This window comes from Oenanthe melanoleuca, chromosome 1, assembly GCF_029582105.1.
Source record: "Oenanthe melanoleuca isolate GR-GAL-2019-014 chromosome 1, OMel1.0, whole genome shotgun sequence".
Taxonomy (NCBI): Eukaryota; Metazoa; Chordata; class Aves; order Passeriformes; family Muscicapidae; genus Oenanthe; species Oenanthe melanoleuca.
This window is the reverse complement of record NC_079333.1, coordinates 52,591,888-52,612,765: the sequence shown is the minus strand read 5'-3', so window position 1 is coordinate 52,612,765 and position 20,878 is coordinate 52,591,888. Positions and strand designations below refer to the sequence as shown.

Below are 20,878 nucleotides of genomic sequence, written 5' to 3'. Positions count from 1 at the left end.
CCGAAAATTATATAAATGCTAGGTCCTGTAACCTATCAAACTAGAAATTAGAACAGTATTCTGCTGGAAATGGAAATACCCTCTCCACAATCTCTAGCAAAAGCTTAATATACACATACACTTTGATATTGTTACACTTCATTTAGCACAGTCATTTTGCATTTCATTTAGAGAATGTCAGGTATTCACAATTTGGGTAGGTACAGATAAAATGGAAAGAAATCAAATATAGTGATGATTAAAAAAATAAACTCTGAAACAATGGTACTGTAAAATACTTTGTTAGTTCTTATTTTGTACAATGTGTGGTTTGTTTATTCCGACCTCTGCTAGCTAAACAAGTAAGCATTTTAACAACTAATGCAAAGCTGAAACTCTTCTTCAAAATTAACTGGCAATCCAGATGTTCACCAAGACACATCTCCAGTTGTTTTCTACAGCCATTAGAGGAAAACTGAATATAGTGGGGCTCAGCTTTGAAACTCTTAGAGGGAAACCAGATGCTTTTATTTGTTACAGCAGTGAAAGGGGAACTGGAGGAAGGAAATGAAGAGGCAGTTCCCACTGACAAGGCATAAAGCCAAGAAAACTCCTTAGCAGCCAGTGCTAAGAATTGTATCAGAAATGTTAGAACTGCCATGAACATGGAGAGAATGGGAATGCCTGGGTGTAGAAGCACCAAACTAAAAAGGACAGAGAAGGGGCTGTAAGCATGGCAGATATCCATGGCATATACTTCAGCAGATGTAGGATCCAGGACACAGCTGCCTGAGGATTCTCACCAAGCATACATCAGATGACAAACAACAGTGAGTCAGCCCTGACAGCTTGCCAGGGTGGGACAGGATGAAGAGGCAAATCACTCTTAGCTCCTGGAGTGTGCAAAAAGGCACAACTGAAACCAGCACAGAGTCACCCAACTAAAAACAACCAGGAGAGACATGACAAGGGCCTGATAGCCAGCATCCCTTATCCTGTGTCATCACAAGAAACTCTGCTTGAACCTCCTGAATAGTGCCAGGATGCTGGAGAGACTACTTGACACATAAGAAAAAGTGGCTTTGAAAATGCATCTGAAACTTGTTTTGTTTAGAAGTAAAATAACCTTTTCCTGCTGTAAGGTTTCACTTTATACTTTGGTAAAAGTTGCTACAGAGTTAAAGTGCTATTTCCAAAGGGACTAAGAAGTCAAGGTCAAAAAACCACAAAATAAACAAACACACAAACTCCCCAAGAACGACAATAAACAAAACCCCAAAAACCCACAAAAAGCCAAAACAAACAAAAAACCCAAATGACAGAAAAACCCCAACAAACCAAACAACACCTGAGCAACTTTATTAGAAATCATTATGGGATTAAATTGCAGTTGAAGAATAAGCTCTCTGGTGTGTACATATATATACACACACACACACGTATATATAGTATATAGCCAATGCTGTATACTTAGCTCTTTCTAGTCAAGGCCAGCAAGAGAGATCTCAGTGCTCATCAAACATCTGAACTCCATCAATTTGTCTCTTCAGAAGACCAGGTCATGATCACTTATGACAAGACTGAGTGCTTGTGGCCAATTCAGAACATGATTATTTGGTTCCCTCAATTTTTAGGAGTCAACTTAAGGGCATCAAAGAAAGCTTCAGAGTTCCTAAACTTGAATCTCCAAATTCAAATGTAGCTTTTCCACCCAGAGACACTGGACAGTAACATACAGAGGTTACACAAAAAATTTCTCCCAAACCTGAGGCATTTCCCCATAGAAATAAGCCGCATCAATAAAACAATTATTTAGCCCTGCCATCAGGCTTTAGCAATTTTTTACAATTCCAGATTACCACTTACACACATGGAACATTTCATTATGACTACGCTTCCCAGTGTAAATTATTGTGAGAAACTATCTTTAGGCTTCAAATACACGCAACTGTTTTATGAACCCATGATTCTACCTAGAAGGTGTCAGAATAAAGGAAGATTTCAGCTCACCTACGGAGAGCAGGCGCCACATGACAGCAGGGGTGGCGAAGCAGGCGAACACATCGTCGGTGCAGGCAAAGTGGGTGAGGTGGGGGAAGGTGACGGACTGGCCCCGGCACTGCCCCCACATGTACACCTGGCCGCTCTGCGTCTTGGCCGCCGACGTGTGCGCAGAGTGGCAGGCGGCGATCTCAATAACTCTGCATTTGCAAGGAAAACAAGCAAAAGGGAAAAAGCAAGTCATTCCCATCAAGAACAAAATGCCTCCTGTCTTTCTCTAGTACAAAACATCCTTTTAAGCAGGCATGCAAGCAAGAATGCTTTCTGGTCATACACAGCAAAATTAAAAGGGTTGGCAGTGTTTCTGCAAACAGCATGCACTCCAAGTTTCCCTTTGGAAAAGAATCTCAGGAGTGAGCAGCCAGTGCTGCAGCAGAGCCCTGCCACAGCACATGCTCTGCTGACCCCTCAGCCCTCTCAAGCAAAGCTATGATGAGTTTCAAGTCTCTGAATGTCCTTGGTGGTGCTGGGCAGTGAGATGAGTGGCTGTATTAAGCTGCAGAGAACAAATACTTGGAGTAGATGAAGCAGGAAATGAGGAGGCATTAAAAAAAAATTGCATTTTGGTTAATAATTCAAAGATCATGAAAGTATTTTTTCTGTTTGCTTATTGGTAACAGTTATAAACCAACAAGTTAAACATACTTCTTACTCAGATAATTATTATTACTTATGCTTAAAGGACTTCCACTCGGAAAACTAAAATTTAGAACCAAACAGCACTTAAATCTGTTTCTAAGTGTCTTTTAGCTAGGCTATGTCTCTAATCCTGAGGTTGATTTAGGACTTCAAAACTCCCACTGTGTACAGCATTACACAATCCACTGTTTTGCAGTCTGAACTACTGCTTGTTTACTTGTGTTCTCAGCTGCCTGGGGATAATGGCAGGGAAACAACTTGTTTAAAGCTGTATGCACAAATCTTGCAGGCTTTTGTGAGGCAATATTTTCACTAACACCAAGAATTTATATTCTGATCAACAAAAGGCAAAGGCAGAGTGGAACATTAAGAATTGTATAAAATTTTTATTGTAACATTTTAACTGTGGCTAAAGTGTCTGGAAAAAAAAATCAGTAACATTTGAAGCAAAAACTCAAGTACACACAAAGAAACAGCAATGTTCAAGATCAGGCCATGTCTCATTGCCAGAGCAGCAACACCACTTCCTCACAATGATGTACTTAGACACAGGGTTAAGAAGGACATCCCACTTTCCTTCTTATTCACAAGAGGAGCCCAAAATCAAGACTTCTGATCATATACATGGCTTTACAACAGCAACAGAAATAACTGCCCCACTATCCTTCGAGGACCTAGAAGAAAATATTTAACTTTTCTCTCTCTCCTGGGTTATGAGCCAGATTTAACAGCAGAAATAACAAATTGCAGATGTCCACCCTTCACTTTTTCTGAGTACACTTCTTGTCAAAAGTAGCATATTAAAATACAATTTCTATTCACAGACAATAAAGCTTTTATTGTTGATTTCAAGCAATGAAACTACACTACTGAAGAGAAACTGTAATTAAGGCCTGTAAAGTACAGTGTGAGTTGAAGCAGAAAATGGCATATTCAGTCTCAGAATGTTCAGTTTCTCTTTCACAGGGATGGTTATGGGGCAGATTCAAGCATTTCCAGTGAAAATTTTGTTCACATTTAGCAGATGAACCACTGCAATAAAATCACAGGCTCCTTCTCCCCCCGCAAAAATAGATTAAAAATACCATAATTTTATGTAGTTCTTCTGTGAGTATGTCAACCAATGTCCGATTGCAAGACTGTAAGTATTACCTGTCCTTATCCACAATAACTGTTGTAGGGTAAGACTGGTTACTTTTATTCCCAGTACCTAACTGGCCATATGAATTGGCTCCCCAGGCATATATCTGACCTTCATCTGTTAGCACTAATGTATGTGCATAGCCACAGGCAACCTGTAAGAAATAATAAAAAGGAGAAAAATCTCATTGTTATGTAATAATAAGTTAATACAGATAGATGCATCTTATGCTATGGGTTAATGCCATTGATTCTATACTAGTGTAAAAATTACAAATATAGGTAAGTTTATTTAAAAATGGAAGGAAAGTAGATGAGGTGACTTTGGGGAAAAAATTATCAATGAGAAAGCCTGACAGATATTCTCAAGAGCAGAGCAAAAAGAATAGCTGTAAATTTAGAAAGAAGGAAAACTATATGACAAATTTGACCAATATGCAGAAAACTGAAGATTGTCTGTCTTGCATTGACCTTGCTCCATGGGCAACTGCACCAATACGAATAGCTTTACCACTGGAAAAACAGCTAAGGTCTCCCTGACTGATCCTCCCATCCCTGACTGACAGCCACACAAAACTGCCTGCCGCCTGTGCCAGCTCTAGTGCTCTGCTAGAAGAACTCCCTAGATGTGTTCAAGGCCAGGTCCACTGGAGCTCTGAGCAACCCAGTCCAGTGGAAGGTGTCTCTGTCCTTGGCAGGGGGTGGAACTGGATGGTTTGTAGAGTGCTGTTCAACCCAGGCCATTCTGTGATTCTCTAAACTTACATCACTGGAAGAAAATTCTCATAGTACAGTCTGAGAACCACACAAGATAAGCAACAAGAACAATGAGCAAGGACAGAGTGAGAAGAGACAAAGTTCTCCATTTTGATGGCAGCACACAACTGTATCAATTTATAACCTCCCATGGAAACCCCCTGGGTCCTGCTGAGCTGCCTCCTCACATTAAATTGTTCAAAAATCCACTTAATATAAGCAGCACATTCCCCTCATACAGACAGATACAGTGGCAATGCTACCAGCAACATTCTTGCTCTGCAGGATTTAATGTAACTTAGTAGAGATAGACTGCTACCAAAAACAAATTTACATTGTCCCTAACTAACTCACCTATCTTTATATGGTCTACAAAGATACACCATAAACACATATTCCACTGACATCCATGAAGTATGTGAGGTACTTTAAATGAAATAAACCATCAAGTTATTTACTGAGTGGAGATCTATAACATGGTATTAATCAATATCAAGTAAATGAAGTGGATGGAAATAGAATCTAAGCCAAACTTGCTGGAGCATCCACTCTCTAAATAGAAGAATTAATACAGGGGAACATAATACTCACTTTATTATGTTACTATACAACAGTAGTTGCTACCAACAAAGCTACTTTCTACATCCTAGGCACTGAATGTAAAATTATGTCATTAAATTAGTTTATTTTAAAATACTTTAAAAATCCATAGCTTTCCTGAGTAAATGCAATATATAGCATCCAAAGTTCAAGATGCTCTTGCAAATTTTCATTAGGTTACAAAACCGATGGTTCCTAACAGCTTGTATCACTTTTCTGACAGCATCCTCTATTTTGCATCAATTAAAAACTGTCAGTATAAGTCTTGCAGTCACTTTAAATACTTCTTATTAGCCAAAAGAAGTTACCAGTTTGCTAGTTACACTGGTGGCAGCCCCACTATCTGGTAAAGTGCAACAACCTCCAAATGTCAAGACTAACTGTGGAATCATCCTAAATGTTAGCCAAATGCAGTGGGAGGCAATTTGTTCAGACTCCAAACACCAGTAAGTCACTGTGGCTGGAGTGCAGGTCTAAAACGAAAATTAGCTCGCATGACAGACAAAATGCTAAACTGCAGCATTTTTCCTGAAAAAAAGGCAGGGGTCAATGAAGAATGAAATATCCTAGAAAGACTCTGTTATTTATTAAAATAACAGAAATAATTTTTAATTAACTTTCACAGGAAAAGAAAGAAAATAAACATTTCTAATGGTATAGCCATCTTTAAGTAAAATCCTGACCTCACTGAAGTCAATGGCAAAATTCCCACTGAACTCCACAGGGTCACAGTTTCTCCCCTGTTGGCAGAGGTCCATTTTAGGACACGGGTTTTTTATTCTGATGCCACTTTAAACAAGTCTCAGTATTTCCCCCAAAGGAGCATGTGCTGCCTGTGGGGCTATTGCAGAGGCTCCTGGAGGGTTGGGGTGGAGCAGCACAGACGTACCCGCTGCACACGAATGCCCTGCAGGGCTGCGATCCGGCACGGTGTGGGCTGGTTGCCGCTGCTGCCCAGCCCCAGCTGGCCATTCCCATTGTACCCCCAGACATAGACCTTGGAACAGAGACAGAGACTTTTAGCTCTTTGCTAATATGAACTTATTTTTTTGTTTGTTTTAGGTAAACACAAACATATTCACACACATACCCATCCATATCAACACATATACACACACATGTTTTTCTGTAAAATGCCTATTACATGCTCATCTAGAATTTTTAACTTCCACATTCACGCCCTTTAGGAGCTAGACTACATAGTACTGTATTTTAATATTATAATATGAAGAACAGAAAATCAGTGATTCATATGGCTGCTTGCCAGAACAGAGTAAATCCAGCATAATAATTCCCATTTCCAAAGAGCTGATTTCTCATTCCAAAATCTTTCAACAGAAAACACACTAGAATAGGTATTGAATGGAAGCTATGCACAACAGTTTGAGTAGGCAGCTTTATGCCAAATATAAGAAAAAGGGAAAATACTGAGCTCTGATAATTTCAGTGATGTATGTTTTACTGCAGTCAATAGCTACTTAGCTCTAAACTCAAGTGTTTGGAAAAACAGAGCTAGCAAAATGTATACTGCCCAATATCCTCAGCTAATATGAACAAAATTAAGAACTCTACAATCTCTTTGTATCTTTGCAAAGAGGATAAAAAAGTATGAGAGAGATTCAAGAAGTACTCCACTACAACAAATATATACAACATACTTTTTTTTCTCTTAAGATGTGTGAATATGAGCACTAAAAATTAAAATACCATTCAGTGATTATTCTCACATTCAATGATTATTCTCACACACAATACTTCAGATTCTAGTATAGACAATAATTTATTTGTTTATGAATGCTGAAGACAACAGTGGTATAATAACAAAGGTTTTTATGAGCAGTATAAGTAGCTAGACTTGAGGGAGTCTAGAAATGTAAGCTTCCTTTCTGAATAATAACTCTTTACTACCAGGTTTGAAATTATCTACATGCCAGGTTATTACATGAAGTAAAATTCAGTCCAAGTATTCACTTGAAATTTCTTACCTCTCCATTTTCCACCACAGCCATAGAGCACATCTGTCCACAAGCTATATTCACCACTATTTTATTTTGTAGGCAGCTGGTAACTCTTCGAGGAATTGGTTGATTTGCTGTTGAGCCAGATCCAACCTGGCCCGAGTTATTATAACCCCATGTGTATACCTGTTGCAAAAAAATTGTCATCAAAGATGTCTTCATAATATACAGTTCAAAATATACATTCAAGAGACAAAAAAGCTGTATGAATAAAAAACTGTATTTTTATGTGAAAATGGGTATATTGTTTTACAGACCTAGGAAGACAAACAGATTTACAATTGCACCATTTCTAACAAAAATATGCCAATCTCAGTATTTATATATTCCATTCTTTTATGTTCCTCCACTCAAAGGTAAGAGGAAACATGATGGCTGCAGTTAATGCTGGAATAACGCATTGCTACTTTTCCAGAACCCAAACTAGAATAGCTAAGTGGCACAAATGGCACCTCAAGGCAAATTCCAGGAAACTTTTTACTTTAGGAGGTAAAATTCCTTACAGTGAATGTGATTTACATTAACATCAGTTTTAATGCCATTAAGCACTTAGAGTACAGCATAGGAAGGAACTGCATAACTTGTTACAAGCAGAAGTGGCACAAAATCAGTGCTCTGCACACACTCCAAAACAGCTACACCCTCAGAAGTTTCAATTTTTTGGAAATATTTGTGTTACATCAGCTCTGTGAGTATTGTAGGAAGCAAAGTCTAACGCTATAGGTGCAGAGTGTTTTCCTGTTTCTCCCATACGTGAGTTTCATTAAGAGAAAAGAGATTTTGGTTCCCACTATACTCACCTCTCCATCGGAGGTTAACACCATAGAATGGTGAGAGCCACAGGCAACCTCAATGACTTTCTTGTTCACCAAGTTAGTAGAGACTTGACATGGAACAAAACCATGATTTGTTGTACCATTGCCCAGCTGACTATAAGCATTATGACCCCACGTGTACACTTCTCCTTCTACAACAAAAATGTAAAGAGCGGGTTGAAAAATCTCTACTTTTCCAATGAGTACACAACATAAAATTACAAACCAGAAAGTCAAATTCAGTAACAATATGCATACTTAAGAGTATAAATACATATATGACTTATGGGGCTGTTCAGCCCATGGGTACACCAATGCTCACATAATGTTGACCACAAATACAAAAGGGTAGTATCACCATAATCATAATAAAGGAAAACATACTGCTGCAAGAAAAGGGATGGTGTAATATAGAAAAGAAAAGGATGAAATGACAGCCAGGGTCCCAATTTCAATTTCTTTGTTACTGACAATCAATCAGAATTTCTTGTCTTAGCCTGGCACTGTTTCCCACTTTGGAAAATTCAAATAATAAGCTTTAACTCCCTTACAATATGCATATTCCCCAAGAAGGGTTCACTCAGAACTACAAAGGCAAAATGTGCTATACTAAACCAATACTTCTCTATAATAACTGGCTAAATTTAATTACTTTATCCTATCAATAGTGAACAACAATTTCCTCAGTTCACCTAAATTGAATGTAAATTTCAGTAAACATGTGAAACATACAGCACAGAAACCTATAGGAAAGTGAAAATGACAATAATTAACACAATAATTGTGTAACATACAACAGTCCTCTAAAAGGTAGGTTAAAAAAGGCTGTGCTGAAGAAAAGCTATTAATGCAAATGGAGTTACGAGTAAAAATCAAGGATCGGTTCTGGACCTGTTCTTTGGCAGTACTTCATCATCAGGTTAAGGAGTATGCGTGTGTCAGTGGGATCTGCCAGTAACAAAGCTAAGAGGAATACAGATGCATACATAAAAGAAGCATGCAGAACAGTCTGCCATGAAGACTGGAGAAAATGATGGAACAAAATTGAACATAAAAGAACACAATTCCTTTCACCTACTTTTAGTCATTATCTAGAATACTGAAAAACATTTCCTCTCATTAACAGAATAAGTGTGAATATCATCAATTAGGCTCTAACAGAACCACACTAGGAACATTATGTTAATATTTTTTCCTCAAGAGTAACATACTTAATTATGAACATAAAAGTCACTACCACAATGCAGATAATAGAGTGTCACTACAGGAAGCATGAAGGCTGGAAGGCAACATAATGGGCTTTTAAAGAACATCCAAAACTAGGTACTGGAGGGAAAAGATGCATTTTAGCTGAACGACAGTGTTGGCACAAGAACACAGGGGCATAATGTAGCCACTAATGCATTTCAAGAGCAATCAGAAGTTTCAAACTTAACTGAGAAGTGAAAGAAAAAACCCTTCCAAAAATAGTAACAAGATCAAAGTAGGACTTGAAAAACTTTTGAAAATGACAAGCTAGCTGACATGTCATATTTGCCAATTAAAATACTTTTGACTTAACAGCACAGAATACTCAACTCTCTCTCTTATGTTACCAGCCCAGACCTTTCACACCTGATGCATGAATTTAAGTGGATGCTCTGAAAAAGCAGTATTTTTCATTCAGATCACACTTTACCTTCTGTAGCAAGAACAACGTGAGGGCCACTTCCATAACTCAGGCAGGCTATCTTTTTGCCACATAGGGAATCTAACCTCCTTGGCTCTATAGTGCTCTGCATGTCTCCTGTTCCCAAACAGCCACTGCAGTTCATGCCAAGCACAAAAACCTGTAATAAAATAATTATACTCATAACTTAGGATGCAAAAGAGAACCTCCTCCAAATGTCAACTAGTCCACCCTCGTGCTCAACAAAGATCTAAACAGATCAGTTGACTCAAGGCCACGTCTAAAAAATTCTTGAATATGTCCAAGGAAAACAAATCTCACAACTGCTTCAGGATTTAACCCCTCTTATGGCAATTTTTCCCCAATACAGATTCAGAACTTCCCATCCTGCAGTTTGTGTCCACTGCTTCTCATCCTGTCACTATGCACATGCAACAAATGTCCAACTTCTCTTTGTTCTCTCATTGTGGTGGGAAGCCTTAAATATAAACTGAATATGTTTCAGTAGCAAACAAAACAATTGGACAGTTTTGCATGCAAGTTTCTTTAGCTGTACTATTACTACTGGGCTTCAGAAAAAATATGATATATAACTGATTAAACATGTCCATGTTCAGACACACTCTTGGACAATTACCTCATCATTTTCAGTTGTATACAACACTTCATTACCAGCACTGCCAAAGACACAGGCTTGACGAATTAACTTGATCTCTTCTGAGGAACAGAGAGAAAAAATTGGCCATTTCCCAACATCCAGCATCTTCAGGGCTGACAACAGTGTTGCCTCCAAGGCCTAGTATTATAAAAAAATGCTATCAAATACCTGAACAGAGAGAAATATATGCCTTTGCATAGTAAAAAATTAGATAAACACCACCTCCTTTTTCAGCCACAGACCAGTATTTTAATTCTACAACAATACTTGAAAGGAAGACATTAAATAAACATATAAAATATATAATGATATAGAAATAAAGGACCTGCATTTGTGGAGAAAAGTACCATGTAAGAGATTAAATGGTGAGGTTGCATTTTCATTATATTCATACAACATAAATGCTGCCTTACAGAATTCAATATACAGTGAATTCTGTAAGACAGCATTCCAATATAATGCGTAAAATGTATATTCAAAATTTGAAAACTGTGTATTTTCCCTTGATGCTAAAATTGCTCTTAAAATAAGAGACCATAAAAGAAGCCTGCCCAAAAACACACTTATCTTTGAGAAATATACGTATTTGTTTTCATGTATGTATTTTCTCTACCTCCAAATTATACAAAGATGTGAATAAACTCTAGTCTGGAGTCTGAAGCATTTTATATCAGCCATAAGAATATTGCTTTTTCAATTACTATCACTGACTGTGAAAAAAATATACACAGAAATATACAAAACATTAGAAAAATCAAAACCAAAACTCTAAATTATTTAGACAAATACCAGCTAATCACACATTTCTTTATTATATATTTCTGAGGAGGGGAAAGAAGGATTGGCCATCTTCACAGGAAAAAAAGTTGTGGTTTTGATCACACCAGTTCTTTCCCCATCTCCTTGCAGCAAATAACTGACCAACTTCAGCCAAATTTGCAAGTGAAAAGGAAGTAAGATTCTGCTGACACAATCAGCTTGGCAGCAGGCAGCTGGACAAACAGACATTATGTTATGAAATAAGTCACTGAGCAAGTAGGTCCAAGCTAATCCTAGCAAACACTGTTCCCTGTGACACGTAGCAGGGTTATCAGGGATGAAGGACTAGAATCCATATGGAATCAGTCTTGGTTCATCTGCTGTTTGCAGAATAATTTCTTTTATGTCAAGAGGTTACCATTTATTCTACAGAGAATTTTAGGCCCTCTTAAGATATGATAATAAATACTAAAAGCATCAGAGACTGTTCTTCCAACTGCATCAACAAAATTGCATCCCACTTTTGCTCAAGACTGAAGAAGCCTTGAATTCAAAAGGACAGCCAGAGTGTCCTTCAATTTTACAGATTCCTTTATTGGAATAATGTATCAGTTTCTTTATAATGTGGACTCTAAATTCCAAGTGCTCAATGGGTCAGAACCCAGTTGCTTTTCTGTAACCTCGTTCTATAAAGCACCCATGTCCTACCCTCACAATTAACAGGTCAAAAAAAACCAAACAAACTGTAGCATTTGTTAACACTAAAACAATATACTGAAAGAAAAAAATCCCCAAATACTCTTATAAGAAGCACCCAAGGAAATACTTATTATACTGATTAAATAACAAAAAAAAAAAAAAAACAAAAAAAAACCAAAAAAAAACAAAAACAAACAAACAAACAAAAAAAAAAAACCAAAAAAAAAAAACAAAAAACAAAAAAACCCAAAATACAACAAAACAAAACAAAACAAAACAAAAAAAAAATTATCAGACAAAAAAATTCCATAATCTAAATCTTGTCTCCGGAATTATTAGTTACACTCAACTCAGTAATAGATATATTCTTCCACTTTTTAAGACTTTCTCACCTCACACAGTTCCACATTATATTTTGTTTCAAAAATATAAAAACCAGCTTAAACTCTTAGCCTACCAATATTTATATCCCATAAGTGATCAGTTCCCTCATTATATTGTACAAAGTCATGAAAGACAAATTTAGACAGGAATCTCAGATGTTATATGAATAAGAAAGACTTCTTCAGCTAGTATCATTTCTTCTATCTAGAACCTTTGTTTTCTGTCTACCTTGAAAAGTACTTGCATGCACTAAGCTACTGCTAAATGGAATGTTTAGAGCAGAGCAGTACAGAATTCCCAATACAAATCAACACTCTGACCTTGGCACTGACTCCTTGAGGAGGAGGTTCATCCTCCATATGGATTTCTGCTTGTGTCACCCTGCAGAGAGAAAATTGTGGTTAAAGTCATTATATCATATTGGTGCAACAATTCTTTCTGAAACTATGCACACTTAATATTAAGCCAGAACTATCTTCTTCTGTGTGTGGGGTGCTGGGGAACAAGAAATGCAAAGCTCTCTCAGTTTTGCTTTTATATACAAGTGTACTGTGATCATTGAGACTCTGTTCCTAAAATATTCATTCTTGGACAAAACATTGTTTTAAAACAAGTAGGAAAATTAATCAGATTGTGATTGGAAAGAGAGATGTTTTATGAGCACCATACTCCAATGTCTTTTCATTGCAGTACAAACAAATTGAGAACCTTCCTGACATAATGCTTTAAGACATTTCTTTCAGCAAAGAAAAAGCACACTGCTCAGAGAATTCAATTTCTGGCTTAAGCCTTCAAATCCAATTATTTCAGTTCCATTCTGAAACCAATGTTAGAAAAACATTTGTGTCTTTTCAGGTTTACTGAGAGCTGCTAAAAATTTCAATCTGCTTCAGAAATTATTATCAGCCCTGTAAATTACCTGTATAATTTCTATGACATACATTATTAATAGAAACAGATTTTCAAACCAGATGTTTCTTCACAAATATGCACAACTTTATTATCCTAAAATTATTTCCTAACCTAAAGCCACACAACTCTGTTTTCAATAAAACTACAAAAACAAGAATCAGCTCTGAATCTGTACAAGCCTCTTTCACTACAACAATCATGAAAGTTGTGCACATCATTTTCTTTGAGGTACATTGGTTCAGACATAGCTGAAAATCTGTTTACTTCTCACATAAAATTACATGTCTGTAAAACTCTAACTGTAGGCAGAATAACATCCAACAAAAAAGTTACCATTTTACTGAGTTAATTTTCAGAGCAATGCACATTAAAACAAGTAACAAATGTAACTGCATAAAACTACCTTACTACTAGACATGTCTCTTATGTAAGACTTCATGCCATAAAACCTAATCCGATTACATAAAATAGATTAAATTCGTATGACTTAAGTATTATAAATGTTAATGATTCAACATGTAATCTACGGAATAAACAGACAAAAATAATTTTCATGAAACAAATAAAAACCTGAACAATTGCTACATCTTGCCCATACTGAATATGCACAACTGTTAAGCTTAAGCTTCAACAAAACCCACAAATCTACACACACAAAGTGTGTTTCATACACCCAGTCTGAGACATTAAATGAAGAATTCAGCTTATGTGTGAAAGTCCACGGTGACTTTGAGTTTAAGAGTCGAACACACAAACTGATACAACTGGAAGCTAACTTATGTTCCCTTTAAACTCGAACAGACTAAAGGGCTGACTCAGTCACCTACACATCAATACTGGTATTTGAGATGACCTTGGGGATCCCTGACACCAAACAGTGCTGGCAGATATGATACAGGACCCATGGGATATCCACATATCCATGCCAAGCTGGAGCAGCAGCCAAGAGCTAAATGGCACCAGACAGTTCTGCCTGTGCAGCTGAGCAGAGCCCTGAATAAGCAAACACAGCCATTTCCCAAGCTTTACACCTTCAGGGAAATGCGGGAACTTGCTGAACTCTTGCGGTTAAGCAATTTCTTATTTTCTTCAACATGCTTCTTCAAACAACAAGAATGCAACCATTTGATTTTGTATACATTATCTCTATTTAAAACAGAAATAAATCCCCAAATGAAGGCCTTTGCCTGTACTACTGAACTGTTCTGAAACATTTAATTTCAAGTATGCCAGTGGTCCTGCTGTGAAGCTGATTACTGAGGCCATCCAATATTTTGCAGCATCAATTTCCAGCACTCCCTGGCAATGCTGACATATGATACCCACTTCTTGACCATCCTCAGCCTACACTCAGATCCCAAGGGAATAATTACTAATTGAATTTTCTAGCTTAAACAAATGTAGAATTCCATATTTCCTTCCTCAAGCCATTTGCTACAAAACTGATACCCATGATTCTTCAGATCCTAGTATTTCACTTCAATTGCATCTGTGTAGACAAAAGCATAGTTTCATTTAAAAAGCAGTTGATTTGGTAGTATAAAGATACCTTATGATCTAACCACCTCAGTTAACTAATAAAAAGTGATCCACTTCATTACTTTTCAGACTCCTGATGGTTTTGCCCTGACTTTTCAATAACAAAGATCAGTTACATGTTCTCCCAACTCAAAAGTTAGAATGTGTTTTAACTTACAAATAACCATGAGAAAATTACCCTGCAGCTTCATTTTCAGTTTGCTCTGCAAACATAGACACCTTATTTCTGAGCAATCCCAGAGGAGTACACAGGGTGACTCAAATTATGTCAGTTTATTCTTTTATTCAAATTCATCTCTTCTAATAAAAGTACATATAGAGTGACACATAACTATACCTGCAAAGCCGTTCTTCCTAAAAACCTATCATTGAATTAAGAGAATATATTCACCTGGGGATCCCAAAAATTAAGACTAAAAAATTTGAGCCTATTTAAGAATCATTCTTGTCCATAGACTTTTAACATATTAGCCATGACTCATATTTGCCTATTTGCAAGCATTTTCCTCCAGAAAAATAACCATTGTCAATGCAGTCAAGCAAAGAAAAAACAGTATTTTCATCAAAAATGAAAAGACAAAAACCTGCATACTTGAGTAAATCAGGTACAAGAGAAAAACATATCCTAGCTATTTCAGACAAATTACTGGGTTTGTCTCCTAAATATAATATGTACACAACTGCTACAACCCCTTACTTTCAAGTAGATAGTCACTACATTTTTTAAAAATTCAATACTTAAGAAAGTAAAAAAGGTAACAAGAAATATTTCTCATGCATTAAAACTTTTTATAATTTTCACTAGCTTTGTTTCCCCCAAAAAATTCCTAAGTGCAGATCTAAAGGAGAAAACATCATTATTATAAACATCCATTTCTTAAGGACTTGCACTGCTTCTGGATACAAAAATATTTGTATTAAACTTCCACAAATCTCTTATCTGGAATCCAAGTACAATTAAGAATCTGGACAGCATACTCTGGCAATCTGACTTTAGGTCTTGGCAGCTAAAAGTTCTGGCCCTTGCTTTGGTCCAGCTGCCACAGATCTTCAAGTAAGATACATGTTTCTGCAGTATACATAAGATTGAGCTAAAGAACATAAATACTAATTCTAGAAGCCAAGCTTCATTAGCAGTCCAAGACCATTTAACCCTAAATATTTAAACAGGTTCACTGACTCATCTGAATGTAAACATTCTTGTAGGTTCTCTCTCTAGGAACTTGGCAAGCAAACAAAAATTTTCAGAACTCCATTTAGTATTTCCTCCCACTTAACTTGAGCATTTATGAATCTCATCTGCTGATTCAAAGGTCTGTCTGCAGCTTCTACTCCAAGGACTCTAACCACAGGCTTAGGAAAGATTACAAAGAAAAAGGCACAGAGAAAAGGGACTCGATGAGACTTTTGAAAAGGAACCTAACCTTCACTGATATTCCTGATTTCTCAGCAGTTTCCAACCAGAGTAGTCATTACATGATGCTAACTTGTCCAAGCAACTTAGCAGGAGAGATCAGGTCAGCAATATTGCCAACATGTACTCCTATTGAACGGGTCACATTCCTTTCTAGGAAGACTATTTTCAAAATTATCTTCCTTCTTCATGTACAGTGAAATGCCAGTACTACACCCAGTGGTGACAATAAATTGACAGAACTCAGCTTGTTCTTCCTTCCACTGATGTAGCATTTTCCACTACCAAGAAGTTGCAGATCTTGACAAACAGTGAGTGGTTGTTTTTCTAACTCCAACTGAAGTATAATCTTCTTCCTTTCTTGCATCATGACACCAGACTGTGAATTCTTTGCTCCTAATGCAAGTTCCACTGTGTATTTACTCACAACACAAGAACGTCAGCACACAGTTTAGAGGCTAGATTCAAGAAACTCTTTATTGGTTCCACCTCCAGAGACAGAACTTCAGCCAAAAGCATCTTGTCAGACACCACCTCTCTTTTGGCATGACATCCAGCTCCACCTGTTGGCTCCAGGGATGGACCTTCAGCATGACCCCACTGAAGTTTCCAGAGGTTCACATGCAGAATGCATATCCTAAGTGATGGTAAGACAAGTGCTCATGTTAAGTTTCTTCATTTTTCTCATTCCTGTGCCAGTTACTTTTTCCCCTTTAAAAATGTCTATCAGCATCATTGATGTTAATGGTGGATTGTTGACCAGACAGCAACAAGAGAGGAAGCAACTGGAAAAAATCATCATCACCCACAAAAAGGAAAATCTTTAAAGCAGAAATAAAAAAAAATATTTCCAAATTCTGCTCTCATTTTAGAATCAATCTGAAAACATAAAACCACACCTTTGGCTATCCACCTACTTGACTTCAAAAAAAAGAAGATTTGAAGAAAGTGGCTTGCAACTACTGAGAAGCTATATAACAAACAAATGAAAGACAGAAATACAAAGGCAAGAAAACAGCAGAGTTTATTAAAGAATTAAGCCTCCAGTAGACTTACTGAAATGCCAAAGTGAGCAGCTAAAAAAGCCTGATATAGAAAATGTCAATCAAAACACACTTCCACTTAAAAGTATTTACACTTCCTTCTACACATGCAAAAATACCTTTTCAAGGCAAACAAGTGTTTCAGATCGTGGAAACAATGCAAGAACTACTTCAGGTGCTGAAAAGTATTATAGAAAGATTCTGGAGTCACTTTGACATAATTACTGTTTACTTCTCCAGTAAAAGGAAAAAAACATAATGAGCATTATCTCTAGACCTTGAGATGTGTTAAAATAATCAAACATTTTGTCAGACAGTCTCTTGAGAACAAGATGTCATTCCTGCACTGCAATCTAACCTAATGTAATCTAATGTAACCTAAATCTACCCTGAGGTGCTAAAGAAAAACATCTGCCCACAATTTTGATATGGCTAATCCAAGATTTTCAGGAAATTAACTTGAAAAGCTCCTTCTCTTTGGTGAATTGTTACCCAAACTTCAGTTCCTGAAATCCATACAGAAACACAAACATAATAAAATACAACTGATGCAATTGTTGGCTCTTGCCTATTTTATAATCTACATAAAACTTCATTTACCATACAATTGATTTGGTAGAATTTAAAACTTATCTTCATTTTGACCTTCCAACATGAGAGGTCACAGAACCAGCCTTAGGGAAACAAAATTAATCCAAAGATTCAGTTTAAGAAAAAAAAAAAACCAAAACAAAAAACTTTCTTAAAAATATTGACCAGGCAACAGAACAAAACCATTCAGAATAGTGCAGTAAATATACAAAAGAAACAGCTTTTTTATTATTTTTAATAAAGTTAAGGAATTGTAGTACAGAAAATCTTAAAGCTTTAAGAAGCACCAACAGGTCAGTTGTCCAGGATAAACCATGTACCAGCTTCAGATGTCAGGTGGCATTGTACCTGCATGTAGGAGCCTGACAAAGTCAGAATTTACCTAGAAGCACACATCAAACAGGTATTATACACCTGGAGCTAAAAATTCTGATCCTTAAAACTCCTAATCTTGGCTGCATACAAAGATACTGCACGTAACAGGAGAGAGATAAAACAGTAAATAGAATGCGTATGAGAAAGTTACCCCACTACCTCTACCAATAAATTACACCAAATGTACTGTTCCAGTCTTCTGATACTGGAGCTGCCTAACATTAAGTGGCAAGAGCATGGGATCTAACACACAGAGGTTTCCCAACCCTTAAAAAATAATTAAGAGACAAAATATTATTCTTTTAAGGTAAAAGTCTGAGCATCTAAAATTAAATCTACTCACTGCAGTAGCCCACTCCAAACTGCAACAGGTGACATGCACCATGATGCCAAGGCCATTTTACCTCAACTTTACCCCTCCATGGTATTACTCCTATTATTGTTTTCACTTACATTATTAAAGAAGGTTAAAAAAACAGTTATCTGTTAGATTTACTTTTGCTAGTTCTTATTCTTGAATTGGCACTTTATCTCCTCATTTTCACTTTGCTTAAATATCCTTTTTCTAGTCCTTATTTCTAAAATCCTTTTGGATGGTTAGAAGTTGGTTTTAATACACTTTTAAAAAATATTTTTTGGATATAAATTCCAAATGGATTGTACCTTTGGAACAAACCAGTTTTTTACCATCTTTACTTTCTAGGGCCCTCAGGACTCCTGCACAAACAACATCACTAATTAATCCTCTTGATTTTTCCAAGTTTACCCTTCTAAAACTGAGAATTTCAAAGCTGTTTAGTCATCTATTCTATTTCTATTTATTTAATCTAATTAAAAATGCGATCCAAGATCACAAGCTGACTGATGAACCATGTTTTTCCCAGAATTTTCACACTACTTACCTGAGTGCAAGTCTGAGGCAATTCAGTGCTTATTTGGCAAGCTGACAGCAGCTATATGTAAGATCCTCTGGGTTGCTGTATGTCTAAGTGATGCCATCATCTGTATCCCTTGGTTGTTCAGCCTGGAGAAGAGGCTCCAGGGAGACCTCACTGTGGCCTTTCACTACTTAAAGGGGGTTTATAATAAAGAGGGAGAGTTTTTACACAGGCAGATATTGATTGGACAAGGGGGAATGGATTTAAACAACAAGAGGACAGAATCAGATCAGATCCCAGGAAGAAATTCTTTACTCAGATGGTGGAAAGAGCATAAACAGTTAGTTGAGAAAAGTTGTGGATGCCTCATCCCTGGCAGTGTTCAAGGCCACTGGATGATGCCAGGGGCAACCTGGTGTAGTGAATGGCATTCCTGCCCATGGCAGGGGGGTTGGAACCAGATGATCTTTAAGGTCCCTTCCAACCCAAATTATTCTGTGATTCTACAGTCTAAGAAAGAAATCCACCTGTGACACAATTCATGACAGTCTCTCTCAGTAAGTGATATTCTTATGCCAATCCAACTCTTGTGGAGTATAGCAGACACCATCAAAAGCTCTTATAACTCTTGTCTCAAAGCAATGATACACTTGACTCTTTTTCTTTATGCACACAGTCTCTTCCTGCTACTTTATGGTCCATCACATCATTCACATCCTGCATAATTCTGTCACATTTATTTCCTATATCTGGACAGTATTATCCCTTCTATCAACACTAAGCAGGATGATTGTTTCCAAACGTTTCCTTTACCCTGTGTTTGCTTTCACATCCTCCAACATGGAATCATAGAATGATCTGAGTTGGAGGGGACCATAAATACAATTTTGTTCCAACCCCTGCCATGGGCAGGGACACCTTGTCCTAGACGAGGTTGCTCAGAGCCCCATCAACCCGGCCTTGAACCACTCCAAGGAAGGGGCATCCTCAGCTCTCTGGGCAACCTGCTCCAGTACCTCACCAACCACAGTGAAGATATTTTTCCTAACATCTAATCTAAATGTATTCCCTTGCAATTTGAACTTGCTCCCCATTGTGCTATCATGACACTCTCTTGGAAATAGTCTTGCTCCATCTTTCCTGTAAGCTCCCTTCTCCTACTGGATCGGTTCATCAACCCAAATGGTTTCTGATGGTGCACAAGCATCGCTCCCTGCAGACCTCACCCCACTCCTAACCCGAGTAAAACCTCTTTGCTGACCGTGCCTGGTACTAGAAGCTTCACTCGCCCAAGGAAACGCCATGAAACCCTCCCATCTCCCACACAACAAATAAACAGTGTTTGATTTCCAAAGTATTCCTTCTTTTCCTTTAAACCATGAGGGGTTGCCAAGCTCGGCCCGCCCGTAGTGCCACCACCATCACACCTCGGCGCACCTGAGGGCAGCGGGCTCCGGCACCACAGCGAGGGGACTCCGGACGGACAGACTCACAGACAGACACACAGACACACACACCGCCATCCCCGCTATCGGCCATTTACAGACAGGAGCCTGAGAGCGAGGCCCGGGGGAGCGCAGCCCCAGCCCGGCCCAGCACACGCAGCCCGGGCGGCCGCGCCCTGCCGGCTGCCCCAGCCCCGCTGCCCACCGCGGGCCGCCCGGGGCAGGGAAGCGCAGGGAAGCGCAGGGAAGGAGGGGAGCCAGCCCCTTCCCTTCCCTCCCCTTCCCACCCCCGCGCTCTGTAGCTTACCTTCCTTCCCCGCCGGCGGCCGCGGCTCCTCCCCCGGCCCGGGAAGATGCTGCCGCGCTCAGGCGCCTCCTCAGCGCCGAGCCGGGAGGGCGAGGGGAAGGGGAGGGAAGCGGCTGGCACCTCCCAGGGATCCACCCACTGCAGCAGGAGCCCGGGGAGCCGCTGTGCTCGGAGCCCGGCGGGGACGGGCCCCGCGG

The 20,878-nt window shown here is 38.3% G+C and overlaps 1 protein-coding gene across 3 annotated transcripts in view; it reads right to left on the bottom strand.

Moving 5' to 3' along the window:
* Positions 1 to 20,799, bottom strand: part of RCBTB2 (RCC1 and BTB domain containing protein 2) — a 31,304-nt gene extending 10,505 nt beyond the window's left edge. The window contains exons 1-10 of one of the 3 annotated variants that reach the window (XM_056498857.1): positions 18,954 to 20,614; positions 16,053 to 16,679; positions 12,498 to 12,558; positions 10,315 to 10,473; positions 9,687 to 9,837; positions 7,994 to 8,160; positions 7,161 to 7,319; positions 6,065 to 6,172; positions 3,832 to 3,974; positions 1,990 to 2,180 (exon numbers count right to left, since the gene is read on the bottom strand). In XM_056498857.1, the coding sequence (XP_056354832.1) occupies positions 1,990 to 2,180; positions 3,832 to 3,974; positions 6,065 to 6,172; positions 7,161 to 7,319; positions 7,994 to 8,160; positions 9,687 to 9,837; positions 10,315 to 10,473; positions 12,498 to 12,536 (1,117 nt within the window). In that variant the 5' untranslated portion in view covers positions 12,537 to 12,558; positions 16,053 to 16,679; positions 18,954 to 20,614. Of the gene's footprint in view, positions 1 to 1,989; positions 2,181 to 3,831; positions 3,975 to 6,064; positions 6,173 to 7,160; positions 7,320 to 7,993; positions 8,161 to 9,686; positions 9,838 to 10,314; positions 10,474 to 12,497; positions 12,559 to 16,052; positions 16,680 to 18,953; positions 20,615 to 20,681 lie in introns of those variants that run through there. The other 2 variants (XM_056498944.1, XM_056499032.1) reach the window with 2 other exon arrangements.
* Between the last annotated feature and the right edge of the window lie 79 nt (positions 20,800 to 20,878).